The sequence below is a fragment of the Antrostomus carolinensis genome, unplaced genomic scaffold (assembly GCF_000700745.2).
Source record: "Antrostomus carolinensis isolate BGI_N321 unplaced genomic scaffold, ASM70074v2 scaffold39458, whole genome shotgun sequence".
In the NCBI taxonomy this organism is placed as follows: Eukaryota; Metazoa; Chordata; class Aves; order Caprimulgiformes; family Caprimulgidae; genus Antrostomus; species Antrostomus carolinensis.
This window is the reverse complement of record NW_010332997.1, coordinates 3,275-19,480: the sequence shown is the minus strand read 5'-3', so window position 1 is coordinate 19,480 and position 16,206 is coordinate 3,275. Positions and strand designations below refer to the sequence as shown.

General features: G+C 36.3%; 1 protein-coding gene across 1 annotated transcript; it reads right to left on the bottom strand.

The window, feature by feature from the left end:
* Positions 1-3,886: 3,886 nt before the first annotated feature.
* Positions 3,887-15,864, bottom strand: LOC104519737 (protein polybromo-1; the record flags this gene model as incomplete). The annotated part of the gene is made up of 10 exons (XM_029086424.1): positions 15,724-15,864; positions 14,888-14,985; positions 14,174-14,321; positions 11,768-11,911; positions 10,946-11,062; positions 10,306-10,374; positions 9,424-9,522; positions 8,169-8,254; positions 5,446-5,544; positions 3,887-3,978 (listed from the first exon to the last, which is right to left on the bottom strand). Coding segments are annotated over exons 1-10 (1,093 nt in total), but the record flags the coding sequence as incomplete, so codon positions are not given.
* Positions 15,865-16,206: the final 342 nt, after the last annotated feature.

The window sequence follows — 16,206 nt, the reverse complement described above, 5'->3', positions numbered from 1 at the left end:
TATTATCATACTATATTATATATAGTATATTATTATATATTATATATTATATATCATATTATTATATTATTATTATATACTATATATTATTGTATCACAAATATAAATGTATCTCAAGCTGACAAAAACTCCTACTTTATCTAGGTATTGCATTCTCTCTGATCAGATGAGACTTCAGTTCTGTCACTGGTAACACACTCTTGCCACCTACAAGTACTGGGAAGTGTTCATATATGAGACTATGTAACAGGAATATTTAACCACACACTACCTGTAGAACAGCTACATCCTTATTTACCCACCAAACCATTTATACTAGTCTTTGTGCCAAATACATTTGTATATTGAACTAGTGCCATTCTGCTATCTGACAAGAGCTCACTACAAGAATATAAATGGATCAACTACATCTAGAACTTTCAGAAGTGCCTAGCCAGTTAAGCAAAATGGCCAAATTAAAAATGAATTTTTGCATATATATCTAACAGGTGACTTCAAAACTTCTATAATCTTTTAGACCATATTAATCGCAGCTCAATTAAAAAATTGTGAAGTTTATCATAAAAAAACTGACACTAAAGCCTGAAAGTGCACCTCTAATATATGCAGCAAAATTTAGAATTATTATATAATTAGCATAAACCTTTCCTAATAAGGTATTTACAAATTTTATAGCAAACTTTTCTAGTTCCCTATACGAAGCACATATTACGCTTTAGGATTAGGACGAATGAAAGAAATGCTATGAAGGACTAACATTTAGTGCACATAAAATTAGAGAAACATTATATGAGCAACAGAAACACAACAGGAATGAAAAAACTGGTAGTGGAAATACAGGATGGGAAGCAACAAATGGCCAATCCTTCCACACTTCTCAGTAACAAAAGCAATGTAATTTGTACCTTGCAGACAGGCATAAGATAAAATCTATGTGGTTTTGCACATACTACAGTTAAATTATTCACCCTTTTACCCCTCTTAGGAGTTAAAGTCTGAAGGAAAGCCTGGTAGATGACACACTGGGTAATTCAGTTACACAAAAGACAGTTCTCTCACACTCACGCCAAGTTTCCAGCTGGCATCTTCATTATTGCTCAGTGGAGGCTGGCAATGTTTCAAGCTTTCTATCCAAGTTCAGTAAAGACATACCGAATTATGACAAAGTCAGGGGACACTGATTGCATAACAACATAGTACTATAATTCTTCCTCTGGAGTCTGACGTTGCAGATCTATGTGAGTGTATGACATATGGGACCTACCAGACACGTTAGATGCAAGCTGAAACACAAGCAGACCTCAGTAGATGTGCAAACACATAACAAAGACATTCATTACTGATTCAGGGAAGACACTCAAAATTATCTTAATTATATATCTGTGTGCCAATCAGCATCACTTAATGGTCTAGCATCTACTACACAGCAGCCAGCAAAGCAGGAGCTGGACAGAGTAACTCAAGTAGAAACAAAAGCTTGGAATTAGAACTATATTTTCCTGTACCTAAAACATCAACCTGAACATGGTGATAAATGCTAACAGCTAAGAGAATGCTATCGGGTAAAGTAAGTTTCCAAATTAGATTATGCACCAAAATACTGTCTTTGGTTTGTTTACTTAAACAGTTCAGTTCCGAGTGCTCCATCAAAAAGAAACAGAATAGAAAAAGCAGAACAACTTGTTTTTATGAAAGAGGAAAAAATAAGAAACTAGTCAAGTATATTGTTGTCCTGACACACGGCAGCCGACAACAAAGGAGTTCAATACCCTAAATAAGAAATATACTTTCTTTGTATTAAAAGTAGAACACGAGGCATTCCTTAAAATAAAAATCTAGGTCAATTAAACAGGCACTAAAAGGAGTGTTTACATAATATTGTTAAACAGCTATAAACATTTTCATTATGTGTATGTTCTTTAAAAGTGATGTGTCAAACATTACATATTCTTACATATTCAGTGTGTTCCTAATACGAAACCTGTTATCTTAAAAACTGAAGAACAGAAATCTAAAAATAAAGAATTTATTATTCAGATCAGAAGACAAAAAAAAAAAATCTGTATTTTGCTATGGAACAAACAATCTAGTGCAGGACTGCAGATTCTTCAACATGCAGTAGCACCAAGTGCCATATCCCCACCAAGCACACGCTGGCAGTGGAGAGGAACAGTCAGTTATTCCCCTTTCACGCAGCTGTTACCACAACTGCAGTTAGCAGATACAGGAGAAAAAAAATAATGCAGTAAACCATAACCACAAAACATGGCATTCAACAGTCCCAAACAAAATGTATTTCCTGCTGTTCATTCTACACCACAGCGACTGTTTCCTAATGAAGGGACAACATCATAATGGAGTGGTGTTAAATTGACTTCACTGCAAAATGAGGAAGCCATCTAATTTACAACTGGAACTGAGCTTTATTACCAGATATAAATGCATATATCATATACATTGAATCCTACTCAATGATGAGGCAGAAAAAGAGCACAGAGAGAGGAGAGTATTTGAATGTATATGAAATAAAAATAACCTCAGTAAGCAATTTGCTTTAAAGTGTCCCAAAGCACACAGACAAAAACGAACGCTCAAAGTCGAACTGAAGATAGACGCCAGTAAAACAAAAACCAGCATCCAGTCTTAAAATATTTCTAAGTGAAACAACATTAAATAAAAAAGCTTTGTTGACAAAATGAAATACTTATTTATAACGAATATATAATGACCATCTATGCCTGCCTTTACAGATTTATAATGAGGAGCAACAGAGCTGCAGAAGCTGCTCATGTCCTAGTACATTTGAGCTGGAAATCTTCTACAGCTCCATCACACCATGACACCCTCTGAAACCACGAGGATAAACTCCAAGTTGGAAACACATATTGTTCATTGCTTAGGCAACTGCTACAATTGGAGAAGCTCATAAAGATTTAGTTCTCCGATTCAAGAGGGAGAAAGTTCTGTTAATGTTCAGGCATGCAGCCTAGTTCTCATTTATTTTAACGAGTGCTAGAGGAAGAAAAAACATGACATATAAGAGCAACTACTAAAAAGAACACTTGGTTTAAATAAAAATCCTTTTCATCTGGAGACTGAAAGCATAGGGATATCCAAGTAGTATGTTGGAAGGACAGAAAATCTTAAGGGTGACAGAGGTCTGCCAAAAAAATTGATGTTGCCTCTTGGGTGAATGCAATAAAGACAGGAGAGCTTCAACAGCAGCAAGGCAAAAATCTTAGATGCCTATGAAAGACCCCATGAAAAGGACAATAATGTCCACAGTAAAAGTGGCACCTGAAAGTGTTTAAATTCCTTCAAGAATTTAAATCACATAATGACATAAAAAGCTGTGCGTTTTTACAGAATTACCATTTGCAAAAATAGCAGCTAATAATGACGCTGAACCAAGCTAATAAATACCCACACCTCCCAGAAAGCAGCTGCTCTGAAGCAGTAACTGAACTCTGGGCTAACCAAAAATAAAAATGCTTTTGCTTGCAGCAAGATACAAAGTGATTCAAAACATTCTACAGCATATCCATCCACTGGAAAACAGTGGTGAATGCAATTCAATTACCAGGTGTGAAATAAATGCCCCAAAATATATATTGAAGAGATGCACCATTCCACATCAATGCAGAAATAATGTAAACAAAAAATAAAACAACAGTACATGTACAAAACCATTTTTTAAACCTCCTCTGAGATGAATACAAGGAAGTTACTGAGAATGTAACTACCAAGACAAGACAACTAAGACAAAATATTGCAAAATATTTTTCAAATAAAAGATATTTTAATGTATCAGGAGCTCTACAGTTTTGCTTATTCCAAATATTTTCATTAAAGAAAATAAATGGAGAAACTGCATTTCAGTTCCTACCAGCCAAAGCTGCATCCTCATCACTTTCTGATCCGTATTGCAATGCCATGGTTATTGCTGATAAACGATCCCCTTGGGCTGATCTTTTGTTACTATAAAAGACAAAAGGTAAAAAAAATTGCAAAATTAAAAAAAAAGAGGTGTTATAATGTTAACCATTAACAGTCACACACAGCGTGTAAGTAAATAAGTGAAGCTCTTGACTGCTGTCTACATTATCAGGAGTACAGACATGACTATGCAAGAAAAGACCGGGACCCTTAACATGAGAAACTGTTACTGACCCATAAATCTGCCTCTGTTTTAAGAGGTGGTCCATCAAACTGAAAAACTGGACACACAATCAGAAAGCTAGAGCTCAAGCTAGCTATCTTCTGTCCTATGTTGAATACTTAAATATTTGAATTATTGGGGGAAAAAGGAGATGATAACAAGTCCCTTCCAAGTAATAACTTTGTTATTTGATCCTGTTTTATGGGGATTTGTCTACATGAAGGAATTCAGCACACTGTATGCTGTATATGCAATCCTCACCCATTCACCCAGCCCCACCTCAGGCATTTCAGCACACAGAGTGTGCCTGTAGGTGAAGCAGCTTTCTCTGCTTTCTAGGTGGAGTAAATCGGTGTCCACGCTGGCTATGGTCTCATGAAGACTTCTTCATTACCCCTCTCTTCCTCCCTTTAGTGCCAAACCTGGGGGACAGTATTTCACACCTACACTGCAGGCTATGCCTGACAATCTCTGTTACTTTACTGGGTCAGCTCTTGACGCACCTCCAGCAATGTGCTCAGCCTGACCCTGTGGGAGCAAGTGAAGACTGAGAAAAAGCAGATGAGATGCTCAAAATGACACCAACTCTCTACAAATGCTCAGTCCCTTAAAGACCCTGGCAGCTGCTGTGTCAAGCCATGGTTTCAGAGTTATACACGCAGGGAATTAGCCGGGTGCAGTTTCAAGACAGTAACCCAGAGACTGCAGACACAAGACCTCTGCTAGGCACCAAAATCCTCAACTGATGACTGAAAGAATGAACCAGAAGGCCTACAGTAATCCAGTCTTCTTGGAAAGTTTGCCATAAATGCATCTCAAATGCAGTATTTTCTTTTCACAGGCTCCATCGATTTCCACTATCCATCTCTTAATTATTTGGTCCTACTTACTATTTCTTTTTACTCTCCAAATATAATTTTTCTAGCTTTACAACACGTTTCCATGGTTTTTTTCACCTGTTTTATTCTGTAATGAAGCTTAACATACCCTTCTTCAGAACATTTCTAAGGAAATAATTGCATACAGAGTATTTCACGACAGGTGTTTTGAAATGTTAAATATAAAATCAAACATGGAACAGTAATTACAGCAAAGTAACTTATTAAATCATACTTGATAAATATTTGACTGAAATATATTTGAATCTCAAAAGTATTTGAGTCAAAATTGAAGAGCACTCTCAAGTACAAAAACACCCAAAAAACTCCCAAAAAAACCACACCAGAATTTTAGCATTTCTACATGATGACGACCCAGTTTTTCCTCCAAGTCTACAATTTACTTACCGATAATATTTGTTAGAAGAATTTCTCTCATCACCAACACTGCCTTTACCCTGTGAGGAAGGACCTGTCAGCTTGGAAGCAGTCAAATTTGATGGAGTCCTTAAGGCAGAAGAGATAAGCGAAGAGAAGGGGAAAAAAAAGAGGCCCACCTTAGACCCAAGAAAAGATGCGGCAAGCGTAAAGCTTTTCACAGAATTCCTCTGACAGATCAGCCAAAAGCTTCAGAGACAGATATAAAATGCTTTAAAGCTAAAAGTAAAGTATTACTAAGATACATTCAGTGTCCCAGCATTAATATCAATTTTGTTTATAAAGTCAGAGGAAAGTAACATTTAGATTGAGGATTAATAGCTATACACACAGCTCAGCCTACGATAGCAGTGAAAGCAGCCAACAAAATGTTCTTTCGCATCCAGGTGAAGCTAATCATACAGATCCAATCACATTTTATCAATACTTAACCAAATCACTGTCAAGTTGCTTGACAGTGCATATTGTCAAGCAACTTTATTTTGTCACTTTATTTAAGGGAGGACAGTTAAATGCACCAACAAAGAGCAATTTAGTATGACAAACGACACAATGAATTCTGTGATAGAAAAGCGTGATTTTTGACACAGAGGCAACACGTCTGCAGAACTCAGGTTAGTAGCGTTGTGATGAATTTGAGCCTGATCCATCAATGACAAAAGAAAATGATGAATTTGAGCCTGATCCATCAATGACAAAAAAAGACACAGATGTAAATTCAGGAGAAAAATATAGTGAATTAACTTTAAATGAACTTATGGGGGTGTTTTACCAAACTCACCAATAGGTAAAGGAGACCCCCTGCTTTGAGACAATTAAGCAGTTAGGGATTTAAATAAAAACAAGTTATTCTCTGATGCAGCTTCAGCAGAAAGAAACAAAAAAAGAATAGTGTTTTGATGAAAAAGGCAACCAGTGAAATGCAGAACAGCAGGTGGAAGGTTTGGCTTTCACAAGACTTCTCTCTCACCCCAAATTTTTTTGCATTTAGGGTTTGTTTGTTTGTTTTCTGGGGTTTTTTTGCCAAGTTAGAGAGATAAAGAAGGGAGCTGACAATTATTCTAACATTCAGATTACTGTAGGATTTGCAAGTCTATTGAGAACACAGTACATAAGAGAATATCTAGAATAATGTAGCTGAGAAGTGGAAATGGGTTGGCAGTGCAAGAGAGGAATTCGACTAACAAATATCAGTGTGATTTATCTGTCATCCCTTCTTATGCAAACAGCTTTATTTTGAATAAAAAGCTAATCCTCAAAATGAAACATGACACACATATGTGACATCCGGAGCTTCATCAATGGCCAACACAGTGAGAAAAAGAAAAGAGAATCACAATTTAAATAGGAAACTTCTATGCCTACATGTGATTCTAGTTACTGCAAAGCAAACACATATGTATGTTCAGTGTCTTCTGGCACTACACGTACTTTTAAGGAGGAAAATTACTGAAATATGTGCGTAAGGAATTACTCCCTTTCTGCTTTTGCATTTTCATATGTTCCAACAATGATTCACCCAAACATGGGAAGCAAGCTAATGTTGAACAAATGAACCAGAAACACCACTATATAGGTTGAATGTCTCAAAGCTCCAAATAGTAAAAATCAATCAGGTAACTTCCATTTCTTTCACACCTAATAATCCAGGGCAATACTTTTGATACTGACACACCATCTACACATTTTTCAGACAATAAAAAAATTTTAACTGCCTTTCAGTAAAGTAAAGGGAGTGCTAGTGTTTTCAGCTGTACTATAGAAACCTTTGCAGGAAATGACAGCAGTTATTTTGCAGTATCAAATACCAGTAAACAGCTCAAATACATAAAGAGACTCCACCTTGTAAAGAGTTTGCTAACTCCCTGGATGACTTGCAAGATGTTGCTTTATTTTTTTAGATAAATGACACAGCTCATACTGGCAAATAATAATCAAACCTTCTTTTGAGCGTTACTCGTAAGTTTAAACGAGAAGAAACGTAATTGCATTTCAGATAAGAAACATCTAAAATGGCTGCATCACTTCTCTGTACACCATGGATTTTCACAGGAAGAAAATGCTGTTTCCTAAATAAAATCATTCCATCAAACAAATAGAGCTATCAAAGTGGTTTATACCTGACTGTTCAAGACCAAATCTATGTTTCACTGATTAGTAAGTCCAGATCCTCAGTGTCCTGTGCCTTTTTTCATAGCTAGAAATTGGTTTTCAAACAAGAGTTTATATCATGTGGACTTCCCTCTAAGTATCTTTATCTTTTGCCTGAGGTCTTGTTCCTATGCTTTTGCCCCTACCTAATTAACTTTGAGCTCTTACGTTTCAGCTCCTAACAAGGTTCAAGAATATCCAGCATTTTTCATAAAGCAGAGCACAACAAAGCACCTTGTTCCTCACAATTCCTCTTCTGTTGTTAACTTACAAATGCACGTGGTGGGAGTTGGCCATAGCTTAAATTATAAAAGATCCACTGATGCTGTTTTTCATAATCAAGTACATCACATATATTTCACCACAGAAGTATTTCAATAAAAGTTTCCTTCCAAAAACTATTTTATGATTTATAGCTTTTAAAACAACAACAAACTAAGTTTCCAAGCAATTACTTCCCACTATATTCTCCACAGCAAAATTAAGGGAATGTCTATAGACATTTTTATGAGAGATTTTATAAAGAACTCTATTTGCAGTACCTGATTCGGAGACTTGACTTGGCCAACTCACTGTGTTCAATTTCAGCCTTTTTCATATTAAATATTTTTTTAATCGCATTTGCATCCTGTCAATTAAAAGAATTTATTTGTTTAATGTTGAGTTAATAATGTTATAGTCAGGTATATCCATCTACCTAAAAATCTAAAACAAAAACAAAAATGAAGGCTTTTTTACATTTAGATACAAAACAATTTTTCATGAGAAATGAAGCACAGAACAAAGTCTGCCTGAAATACACCCAAGGGTGGCCTGTAAAAACTGAACAGAAGAGCTGAGTAGCTTCAAGTTCATTGTTTGCCATAGCCTTTAAAAAAAAAAACCAAAAACAACTACAATTTGCAAATACACACAAATACCACTTCAAACTAAGCAGGCAAATGAGTTTCTGTGCCTTTGCAATCAAAAAGTTACTGCCATCATCGAGCTTTACAATGCTTGCTCTCTCTCATTCTTCACCCATGGACTTGATAACAGTTCACAACATAGAGATTACAAGTTTTGAGTGAGGTTACAAGCATGAATAATATCTCTAGGAACTGAAACTACAACCCAAACAGATGTGCAATTGGAAAAGTCCAAGAGCCACTTACACAACAGTGTCACACATACACAAGGTCTCTCAGTACAAAGCCCTTAAAAAACCAAGCACACAAAGGAATAATTTACCACTGAATTTCTCTTACTTCCAGAGTACATGGAAACAACAGTGTGATAATCTGTACACAAAACACTGGTGAACTAAGTACAAAAAAGATGGGAGGTGCAATTTGGTCACAAAAATATGGCTAAAAGGAAGAAGAACTTCAAAAACTATGCAAAGAAGGCATGACTGGTTTTGAAGCTTATGATGAAAACCATAAACAGTTCCTGCAATCTGGAAAGAGATAACAGCTGAGTACTACCACTAGCACTTGAACCTGTAGTTTCAGCCATTTTAACTTCAACCACAAGTACAGGGATCCTCCATTCCTCCAAAGAAATCATGTAACTCTTTCCAATTAAATTTTATCTCTGGATAAAAAAATCATATACGTCAAGAAAAAAAAAAATTACATACACCTCAGTTATACTAAAAGCAATATAAAAAAAGGTAAAGGTACTAATAGCAATTATTTTAAAAATGTAAGCAGTCTTTAGGGCCTTATGCTAAAGGTTTGTTTAAGGATCAATCAGCACAGAAAGCAGCAGAAAAAAATCTGAACTCAAATCAAACTATGCACAACTGAAACTAACCTTGAATACTTGTGATCCAGGCTCATTGTAGGTTTTGGCATTCTTTGCCAGAAGATCTATATCCTTGGCCATTGCATGAATACTTTTATAAGTTCCATTCTAAACGACAAAAAACCAGAACTGCTTAAAGTGCCAGCCTTCAGATAGCATGAAAAATAAGTCAATAGTGAAAAGCAAAGGGATTTCATATAGAATAAAGGGAACATTTACAGAAAAACAATAACATTCTATAAAGAGAACAGATAGGTATCTGGAAAAAGTCATCAAAAAAGAAAGGAACAAACAGTGCTAAATCCTTATAGAGCTTACAAATGTTAAGTCAAAGATTGAAAAAATACTTAATACATCAGATTATCTTCATTTTGAAGGGTTCTGACAAAATGTTATTTTACAGCAGCATTCTCTAGTTCAATTAGTCTATGTGCTATGCCTCACTGTTATACAGAATGCTAGAGTAACAGAACAGTATTTCAAATTCCTGTAGAAGTCAGATGAAAAATGCATCAGTACAAAACATCTATTTATAGCACTAGAACAAAAGTAGGTGATGATAATGTACGACCAAGCTTCAATACCTTAATATTTTACATTAGCAGTACTTGCCAAGGAACTAGTTTAAACCATTAAACATCAAGGAACTCAAGATATTCAGGCTCAGTGCCAGCACACTACAGTATACAATGCTTGATCTTCAACACAGTTATACTTCTGCAGCTTTAACCCAGGACAGAAGATTAAAGCAGCACAGCATTCACACTTTTAAGTAGGAGGGGAAAAACACATTGCCTTTCCTACCACCATAACCTTTGGCTTTTACCTATTTTAGAATGCTTACTGTTAAACAAGTCTATACCACGACACATAAATATGCTCATACTGTACCTGTATCCTTTGGGCAATAGTTTTAAGATCTATGGGTTCCTTTATTATTGCATAATAATCTGGATATTGCTGGAAAACAAAAATAATTTATATATTACTATAAACAGTCATAAAGCTATTGTTCTAATAGCTTAGACAATGAGCTATTAGGTGAATTGCAGTTAACAGTGTAAGCTTCATAAACACAGCACTAGGCTTCAATTTGGGCAAGTCAGATCATAAGGCAGATACAAGGAATTATAATTCATCAACAAACTGACATAAAAGAACAGTGCTGTCTGAAAGCCAAATACATGTGTGATGGCCTTCAGAGTATTTATTATGCTGGTTAAAGTTGTTACACCACACCCTGAAACAGAATAGCGAAAGACATATTTTAAAAGATTAAAAACTGCACCAAAAAAACCCCAGTTACCCCAACTGGCAGAACATGGCAAGCCCAAATCTGCAAGGAAGGGCTGGGAATGAGTGGGTAGGAGCAAAGAAGGGAGGGAAGTTCTAAAAACAGCTGGAGTTTGCCACTGAAGAGATAGTAACAAAGAACTGCATCCTGAGTGTGCCCATCATAGTGTCTAACATCAGCTATACAAATGTCCAGGTTTCCAGCTTAGAACACAATCAATATTATTAAAATACCCACCACTTTAGAAGGAAGTTTCTGAAACAATTCACTTATGAGACGTCCTGATGGGTTTGTGGCAACAGCTACAGCTTCAAGAAGCTGTTCAAGAATTTCCTTCAGGTAACCTGGAGATGACTATATAAGAATTGAAATCAGAAGAAGTTTTAATAGCAGCCATAGTGGAGTGCTTCAAGTTGCACTGAAATACATGAATTTACTTTTCAAAGACAGAAAAAATCAGCTATAAAACAGGGGTGCAACTTTTGAAAGCAACATTGTTTACGCATTTAGGTAAAGCACATGAGAAAACTTTAATTTCACATTTACACTGCAGACTGTCATACATTCTGTATTGCTAGAACAGACTTGGTTGTCAACATTAACGAAAACATGCACCCCAACATCACAAAAACCAGGCAAGCTCAAACTTTCTATCATCATATCTGGCTTATAAAACACTCCGGGAACAGCTGTACTACCTGCATGGGACACACGCTGAAAAACGATGTCCTTGGACATGAAGCCTGCTTGCATCAAACCTCGGTGCTGGCATGGATGGTATCAAGCACTCACCATATTAGTTTCAACTAAACCAGAACTACGTTTTATCCATATCAGAAAACAGTGTAACTTTTTTTTTGCCAGGCAAAAATGAAACACACATTCAATGCTGTGAAATTATTAACGAATAAACCTGTGTAAGAAATACATTTTGGGGCATAATTTCACTATGAAAAGACTTAATGCTTTTTTACATGTGGAGGCCAATCTCCCTCTCAGAGACAGCTGACACACACAGCCACAGTTTCCTTCAACTGCAACTGTCATGCCCACACTTACTAATTCAGAATTTGCGCCTTGATTGTCATGTCCTTCCTCATCGTCATCTTCCTCCTCAGCATCACCTTTTTGAACAAATTCATTTTTTGTGCGCAAATACAACTCCCATAATTTGCAGGCAGCTTTATATTCAGGAGAATCAGGCTGCAAAAACAAATCAAACATTCTACTCAAAATTCAGATCGTTCTTATCTAAAGGAGATTTATAAATTATTAGTTTAAAGGTATTAAGTGCATTAAAAAAATAATAGAAAACTTGGAAAATTCCTACTCCAGTTGTTCTTCAACAGATATGTTGAGAATCGCAATAAGCACTAGAAAATAAAACCTCTATCACTCTAAAGCATCTTAAGTCTTTCATAAAACTTAGCAATAAAATTACTTGGGTTGAGGCCTGGACAAGCCTATTAGATGAACGTGGAGAAATTGCAGCATAACACTACTGATATTCAAAACAGACTAAATATCAGTATGCCAGAAATGTGATTTAAGCCAATACTGCTGCCATTGTGCGGCACTTGAAAATTAATTTCTACAGAAGAAGAAGGAGAATAATGGTGCCAATACCTTTGAAAGCACTGAAATGATTTACACTCAGCACTAACTGTGAAATTCCAAAGAACCTGGCAACATGCTACCTCCTGGGTACACATCTAGGTATATATTTTGGAAGAGCTAGAAGAATTAGTCAGCAAATTACATTCTGTAAATAGGGAGTTGTTAGTGGCAGACAAGCATGTGCCCATTACCATTACTACTTAAGAACATTACCCAGAAGAAAAGATTGCTTTTCCACTCTTACGTATTTTTCATTCCCTTTCCTCTGTCACTTAACCTCTGTTTCAGGTACTCCTGCAGATGTGTCACCTTACTACTGCTGATTATGCTCTTCTTATTTCACTCTCAACCTCTGACAACTTGTAATACAAATGAGAAACCAACATGAGAACTATTCTTAAGCTTACCTTATTAGGCTTAAATATTCTCAAGACATTAGACCAGGTGCTAATTAAGAGGAACAGATTTAAAGGGTATTCTGCTCCACTAGTCTGCTTCCTTCTATATTAATGCAAGATGCTTAGAAGTGTAAGACTTGAACTGAAATATTAAAAAACCAAAATGTTTCTATTCTAATCCAGCACTGCCAATAAAACACCTGCTGCAATAAAGACCCTGAGAATGAATCAGCCGTCCCTGTTTTATATGCGTCATTGGAACTGCGTGGGTAAGGTAAAAGAGGAAAAAAGAAGAGGTTATGTTTGTGTACCATACCTCCAGCTTGCAACTCCATATTTCTCTGGAAATGCCAACATTCCTTCATCCTAGAATGATAGCTACCTATTTCTATTCTACCTGCAAGATTTTTACAACACAGATATAACATTGAGTCCACTATTCTGTAGGCAAAGGCAGCACACATTCTGTTAAACTCTCATCATTCTTTCCTGCCACCAAGTCCTCCTCCTTCACGTAGAAACCGTGAAACAGCCAACATCAATGGGCAAGTGCCTTGCAAAGCTTCAGGAATACACAATGAATTTAGAAATCTTTGTACGTCTTCTACTGTACTATGCAAATGCATTAATCCATAAATCTGGTTGTTTTCCAAAAAGCTGCACAGACACACAAATGTACACAAAATAAACATTGCTTTTCTGAATGTCACCTGGCTACACTGGTTGGGTCATTCAGAAAGCAGACATTTGGATCATCTCCACAGTGAAAGACACAGGAAAGGTAATATTGGCAGTTTTAGATTTGCTGTCTCAGTAGCCACACACAATTTCAGTTTTATGCATTTAACATAGCCTGCCATTAAACAAGATTAATCCAGTTCTTTTTCCTCACTTCCTTATGGCAACTGCAATAAAAATCATTAACATCTAAAATATAACACATAGCCAGTTTGGGGGAATGGACATGGAGGTGGCACCTTTGATGATCATCACGTACACTCACAATCTGTCATCACTGACCAATGTGCCTTTTTATTGTTTGATTAAGTGGCCAATGGAACAGAAAGATTCAACACTCCTACTGTATGCTTGCTGTTATTTATAAACTCATCCTTTAGGGGAAAAAAATCCATCCTATTTCAAAAGGATTGTTAGAAAAATATTCTTCTCAGTTTACATATCTATTTTTGCTTTTTATCTCTTTTGGAAAACTACATGAAGATCCTCCCCACATTATATTATAGCTTTCCGTAGAGAAATAGCTATAATAGGACATCTGACAATAATACAGTCAACCTTACAGAAATATATGCAAATAAGAGAACAGCACACATAGCAGTTACCAATAATAAAGGCTAAACTGGAAAGGTTTTTGGCCAAATCAAGGAAGAATTTTAACATCTCTACCACTTTTACAAGTAATTTGAGCCTTTATATGTATTTTCCTCACCTTATAGTAAGCCTTCGCATTGTTAAAGAGAAGTTGAAAATCAGCAGTCAGCACATTCACATCATCATATTCCTCCATCTTCAGCTTCTGTTGGATTTTCATTAAATCAATTGGCTGAGAAACCACTTCATAATAATCTGGCTGATTTCTGTTGCAATGACAAAAACAGGTATTACATTCCAAGTAGTGAAACCAAAACCACAGCACTAAAGTTTGTACCTATCTATGACTAAATAAAACAAAGTTCCAATACATTTTTGTTACAGCTAAAAGATCTGGACAGTGGTCTACTAGTAGGCTTAATTTAGCACATGTTCTGTTGTCATCCTCAATTTTTGAGTTCCAAGATAAAATCCAGTCTCTAACTCTATCTACTGCATTTTCAGGGGTCACTTGTATTAACCTTCCCAAGGTATGTCGTTGGTATTACATTTCATCACTTACATAGAATATTTTATAGTCAAAGGCACAGATGCTTTAGGCAGATATAATTTTAAATTAATTCAGTGTACCCTTTTCTGAATGAAAAAGGGCACCAATGTTAGCATGGCCCATTGAATAATTACGTCAAATATTCAGAGCAAACACTGGTGTGAAACTAAGACAAATTTAGCTTAAATTTTTCATAGCTATTAATGCTGAAATATTCCTCAATATCCACTTACTCCCTGATTGAATTGCAGGTCCAAGGCTTAACCAGAACCACGGTCTTACCTTCGCTTCGGTGCCCTAATGAAAAGTTCACAAAGGAGTCTGCCCTGTTCATCTTTGTAATCTCTGATGGTGTTGTAAAGTTCATGGCATACAGCAATCTAAAAGGCAAGAACAATAAAGTAATGAAAAAGGAGAAAATTTAAGGAGGTAAATCAATGCCTGCTTACAATGGGAAAGACAAGCTGCCAATCCACAGCGTGCTCTAAGGCAGAACTGTGAAGAAATTGGTGCATCTCACATTAGTACAATATTTGAGAAGTGTGCCAGGTACTGCAGAATTATTTTTTTTAACATAGGGAGCTTTCTTTCAACGTTAATTCTAAGTAAAACACTCCAAATGTAAATTAATTCAGTATAATTCTCTCCAAGTTATAGACATCTAGAAGAACGACAGGGGTTCTTCTGCCCTGCAATTAATTAAAATTAGATGCTAACTCAAAGGCATAACAGAGATATTGTACACTTCAGCAATCACTGCCTGTGCCATTCCCCACTTATCTCTCTGCATTTGCTATTCAGACACAGCCCTCAACTTCTGCATGTTATGATCTCAGCTCCTTCTCCAACATCTTTCCATCTGCTAAAATCATCAGCAAAAAAAAAAAAACCAAACAAAAGAAGCAAAAGGAAAACAGGAAAGAAAAAGATGAAACTGGGGACACAAGTACAAGTCAAAACTGAACGAGGTCCTAAACAAAGCCTAGGCAAGGCAGCAACAGATTCAGGGCCAGTGTATATGTGCTACATACAATCACCCATTTCACAATCCAGCATTTCCCAGACAGGGATACAGTATTCCCAAGAAAGAAAGTTGTGCATAATAAGAAGGTACTAACAGGATCTACAGTTGGGAGATTAGAAAGTCTCCTCCTCTTTCTGCTTGGGCCTGGTATATTTGTGGAGTGGTGGCCGTCATCAAAGTCTCCTCCGCTGATGCTGCTGGAAGGCGAGGTAGCTCTTCGCCTCTTGGAACCCATGGAATCCAACTTCTTCTATAATGAAGAGAGATGTTCTTAAACTCATGGCATTGCATCCAAACTCTCTGGTGAGAGTAAACTATAAAGCTATCGATGCTTAGGATGTCACATATGTTTGTTACACACTACAGTTCAGTTAAGCCATACATCTAAACACCAGCTTTTTGAAAACTGGCAAGAGTAAAGGGAAATCAAAACGGTTGTACAGTTTATAGTCCTGATGACAACAATGTTGGAAAGCTCAGGGCTCACAGTGATGAAGAGCAATTTAGCAGCTCTTCCTAGGATATGTTTTTAAACTATCTAAATTTTGATACTTCAGCCCATGCACAATACTAAGTG